Here is a 5,081-nt window from a genome sequence, read left to right as displayed (position 1 = left end):
CTCCAAGCCGGAAAAGGAGATATTTTTGCCCTTCCAGGTCAGAGCAGCAGAGTACCCACAGACTTCCCACTGGCCCTGGGGCAGGGGGTTCACGTCTTACTCAGGATGCAAAAAGGCATTCCGAAGGGTGGTGCTCAGGCCCTGAGTGGTTGAGTCACAGAACACAAGGCAGGCATTAGGCTTCAGAAAGGGATTTTCCATCTCAGCTTAGCCACTTGATGACAGCAGAGAACAGATACCCAACTCCTAAACTCCTGGGTGTTGGGTCCTTAGCCCGAGAAGGCCTCGTGCCCCCTGGCACCAGATTTGGGGGATGTCAGAAATCGAAGGGCTCTATGCCGTCTACCCCAACCCTCTCGTTCTACTGGTGGCTTTAAGAAGGAGAGAGGCATTCCTGGCCAAGACTAGAATCCAGGTCTCCTGGTTTTCTGGCTGGTGGTGTGTGCTCACCACCTGCTGTCCCCTGGGTGTGAGGACACCAAAAGTCAACCCAGAGAGCAGAGGCAGCTCACTGTGTAGACGGACACTGAGGAGGCCAGCCCTTCCTAGCTGATAGGTGAATGATGGGTGAGCGGTGTCCCTTGGCCAATGCTCTGCCTTCCCAGTCACACAGACCTAGTCCTGAGCGGCTGTGTCTCCGCAGAGACGGCTGTGTCTCAGAAGAGGCGGCTGTCTAAGGGAGAGCTCTCTCTGGAAAAGAATGGCAGCCGTGGGAAAGTGTCTTCATCAGAACCTTTGAGAGGTGTGTAATCATGGCAGTAACAATGTAGCAATGTGGAGCACGGGCGCAACACACAATCAGGAAGAAAATGATTATTCTTTAAAAACTGAGACTGTTTCTGAGCAGTCGAAATTGTGGCAATGTGAAAGTGGTGTTCCAAATGGCTTGTGGTTATTGAGAATCTGCTTCCCAGGTAGTGGTGGTGCATACCTTTAATCCCAGCACTCGGGAGGCAGAGATAGGTGGATCTCTGTGAGTTCGAGGCCAGCCTGGCCCACAGAGCAAGTTCCAGGACAGGTTCCAAAGATGCAGAGAAACCTTGTCTCAAAACACCAAAACAAACAAAAAAAGCAGAAAGAATTTGCATCCCTCTGACTCAGACTGGGCATGGGATCCTGTACACAGGCTCTCATTCCATCCATCCACCGTAGGAGACCTCTAATCAGGGATGCCTGACTCTAGAACTTACATGTGTATATGCATACATGTTTGTAGGAATTACAAGCATTTATATGTGTTTACAAGAGCTTCACTACTGAGAGATACCTCCAAAGCCAAAGCAATTGAGGAGTGTGGGTGGGTGGAAGGGTGGAGAGAGAGAGAGAGAGAGAGAGAGAGAGAGAGAGAGAGAGAGACTCTTGCTGAATCTGGAGCTCACTGGCATAGCTAGACTGACTCACCAGTGAGTCCCAGCATCCCTCTGTCTCCATCTCCCAGCACTGGGATCACAGACATACATGGCTATGTGTGGACTTTTTTTTTTTTTAACATGGGTATTGGGTATTCAAACTCAGGTCCTTGTACTTCACCCACTGAGCTATTGCCCCGGCCCTTCCCCTCCCAATGCCTGCTCTCTAAAGAGAATTGTTTTTAATTACATCCATCCACACTACTTGGGAAGCAGCACAAGGGCGCCATGGAGCAAGAGTGGAAGTTATAAGACAACTTGTGAAAGTCATTTCTCACGTGGGTCTCAGGTACCAAACTCAAGTCTTTAGATCTGGACACAAGTGCCGTCCCCTCCACCCAGAGTCATCTTGCCAGCCCGTAGACACCTATACTCTTAACCACTCTTAAGAGATTCAAATCTGGGCCAGGCAGTGGTGGCACACACCTTTAATCCCAGCACTCGGGATACAGAGACAGGCGGATCTTTGTGAGTTCGAGGCCAGTCTGTTCTACAAGAGCTAGCTCCAGGACTGGCTCCAAAGCTACAGAGTAAATTCTCTGTCAAAAAAAAAAGAAAGAAAGAAAGAAAGAAAGAAAGAAAAAAGAAAGAGAAAGAAAAGAGATTTGAATCTGTAGCATAAATTAGAATTTTCTTTACCTTTACTGACACTCACTTTAAAAATGAAAATTTAACAATCCAGTGAGTACTAAATAGTCTAGAATCAAAGCCAAGACTTTGAGTTTCCCTCCAGGAAGGAAAAAAAATAAAGGAGTAAAACTTGTTGCTGCCACTTGGGGGCGCTGAAGGACGCCACTGCCTTCCCTACCCAGCCCAGGCTGCTGTCTTTCCCAGCTGTCCATCAAAAACTGCGGCTCTGTGTGTAGGAATCCTACAGCAAATACAAAGTCACCGCTGCTACTCTGGGAACCTTCCCCAAGCCTTTGAGTCAGGGACATTTCCTCTCTGACCTCACGACCACAGGCACCAGCGATTGTCCTTGCCTCTACTCATCCCTGCTCCCAGACTGAACGTGGCCTTAGCCTGTCTTCTACTTACTCCAAGAAAGGAGCCCCTAATCACCTTCTCTTTGATCTCTTTCTGTAACACCTGCTTAGACTTGCGATGAACTGCCAGGAGGTGGGAGGGGGGCATCTAAGCCTGTAGCAAATTGTTTCCTAGGATAAATGGGTGTCAAGACCCCTTTTTCTTTTTTTTTTTTTTTTTTTGGTTTTTCGAGACAGGGTTTCTCTGTGGCTTTGGAGGAGCCCTGCATCCCATTCTATGAGAAGGAAAGGGTATGCCTGGTAGGAAACCCAGCCTGATCATGTGAGTAGAATGGATCTCCAACAGTTCCCTCTCCCGGTCCCAAGTCCTGTGAGCGCCTCGTGGCTGGTTCTGATACACAGCATAGAACTGTGAAATATCAACCTCATCAACAGCCACGCTAGGACAGAAATCATAGACCCCAGAGGGCCTGAGATGTCCTGCCAAGAGGCTGTGGCAGGCTCCAAAGCTCTGCCCACACGAAACACAAGTTTGGTGCTACTGTTGTATGATGTGGTTTAATGAGAATCTGAACAGCATCTAACAGCAGATGGCCTCTGCTCGGATGCCCCCCTCCCAGGACCCATGGTCATCGCCATCGCGAGGGGGGATGGACTTCCTCATGGCCATACACAGCACCTCGTCAATGTAGATGGTGTTCTCCTTAACCTGGATTTCCTCCTGCAGGGCCAGCTGCCTGCGGTACAGCGCCTTCAGCTCTATCTGAGCCTGAGCCAAGGTCTCCTTTAACCTGGGAGGGGGAGGAGAGCATGGAGAACCATCACTTGCTCTGTACCACTTTCTCCAGGGGCAGGGTGATGTGCTTGGATCGTCAGCCAAACTGACAGCGCTCATGTCCTTGCTTGTCGCTCAAGGCGGTACTTTCTGGCTGGTGGCACAGCAGTCTTACGACACATATTTGCTGGTTGTAGTGGGACACTATCTGTAAACCCAGCTCTCAAGGAATGGATGACACTTAAAAGCCAGCCTAGGCTACATAGATAGTTCAAGGCCAGCCCCAACTACTTAGCAAGAACTGGTCTCAAAATAACAAGAATACGCCTTTAATCCCAGCACTCGGGAGGCAGAGACAGGCGGATCTCTGTGAGTTCGAGACCAGCCTGGTCTACAGAGCTAGTTCCAGGACAGGCTCCAAAGCCACAGAGAAACCCTGTCTCGAAAAAACCAAAAAAAAAAAAAAAAACCAAGAATGGGGGACGCTGCTCAGTGGTGGAGTTCTTGCCTAGCGAGCACAAGGCCCTGAGCTTCATTTTCACCACTGGGGAGAAAAGCCAAAATATAGAGGGGCAGATATTATCTAAACATCTGCATTCAGACTTTATAACAAAATGTCTTGGAGTTGAGATCTGCTTCACGGATAATAGCAGCCTTGGCTGGAGTTATCAGGCCTGGTGTCTAGTAAGGGCATCCTTGCAATGTGACAGAGCCAGCAGCACCCTTGGCCATGCCCCTCCCTGCAATTTACAACACAGTCTGAAGTCACATCTCGACACGGCCTGGCCCACCTGGCAACATTTTGGTTGATCTCCTGAACCTCCTTGATCAGTCGATACTGGGCAACATCCCGACACAGTTCCACATTAGGCCGGTGCGTCCTGGTCTCCAGGCGCGTGTGTGCGACCTTAGCAGGTCCTTCTTGGTCCGAGATGGCGGTCTCAAGAGCGGCAATGTTTTTCTCCTGGGAAGCAATCTCTTCCATAACCTGACGGAAAGGATTGGAGTCAGTGAGGCTGTGCTCCTTGGAAATCGTGACCAGGTGCATTCAGAAGACCCAGCCTCGCTCCGCCCCCCACAGTCTGATCACACGTCGCCAAAGCATAGATGCTCACCCAACTACGGAAGGGGGGAGGCACCAAGCGGATCTGACTAGCCCCTCCCCACCCCGTTACATCATCACTCACACAAATGGTGTGAGTTCCCCGGAGAATGTCTTCAGCAAAGGATTGGCCATTGTTGTGGTTTGAATGAGAAACGCCCTTCAAAAACTAAACACTTGGTCCCTGGGTGGTATTGTTTGGGTGGTTATGGAACCTATAGTAGGTAAAGCCTTGCTGGAAGCAGGCTTTGAGGACTTATGGTCTCATCCCACTTCCTGTTTTCTCTCTTTCTACTCTGTGTGGGGATGAAAATGTGAGATCAGTTTCCTGATCCTGCCATCAAGCCCTCCCTGACAGGAGGCACTCAGCCTGCATGGCTTCAATCCCTAGTCCTGCCAAAAATAAATTTTTTTCTCCTTGAGTTTTTTTTTTTAACTTTACATCATGAAAAATTGCACACATACTGAAAGGTAGGTAAGCTAATGAACCTCTTTTCCATCTATAGATAGATAGATAGCCTAACTCAGCATGGTGGCACATGCCTTTAACCCCAGCACTTGGGAAGCAGAGGCAGACGGATCTCTATGAGTTCGAGGCCAGACTGGTCTATGTAGTGAGTTCCAGGACAGCCAGGACTACACCATAACACCCTGCCTCAAAAAATAAAATCCAAACAAACAAAGATACCCAATCTTCTTTCTTTTTTTTTTAATATTTATTTATTTATTTATTATGTATACAATATTCTGTCTGTGTGTATATCTGTAGGTCAGAAGAGGGCACCAGACCTCATTACAGATGGTTGTGA

The 5,081-nt window shown here is 48.9% G+C and overlaps 1 protein-coding gene across 2 annotated transcripts in view; it reads right to left on the bottom strand.

Moving 5' to 3' along the window:
- Positions 1-2,937: 2,937 nt before the first annotated feature.
- Positions 2,938-5,081, bottom strand: part of Tekt1 (tektin 1) — a 22,969-nt gene continuing 20,825 nt past the window's right edge. For both annotated transcript variants that reach the window (XM_050162859.1, XM_050162860.1), the window contains 2 exons: positions 3,962-4,158; positions 2,938-3,186 (listed from right to left, as the gene is read on the bottom strand). In XM_050162859.1, the coding sequence (XP_050018816.1) occupies positions 2,976-3,186; positions 3,962-4,158 (408 nt within the window). In that variant the 3' untranslated portion in view covers positions 2,938-2,975. The remainder of the gene's footprint in view (positions 3,187-3,961; positions 4,159-5,081) is intronic.

Source organism: Alexandromys fortis, unplaced genomic scaffold, assembly GCF_014885135.2.
Source record: "Alexandromys fortis isolate MF-2015 unplaced genomic scaffold, M_Fortis_MF-2015_v1.1 scaffold_84, whole genome shotgun sequence".
In the NCBI taxonomy this organism is placed as follows: Eukaryota; Metazoa; Chordata; class Mammalia; order Rodentia; family Cricetidae; genus Alexandromys; species Alexandromys fortis.
Note: the sequence above shows the minus strand (reverse complement) of the source record. Positions and strands in the feature narration are given on the sequence as shown.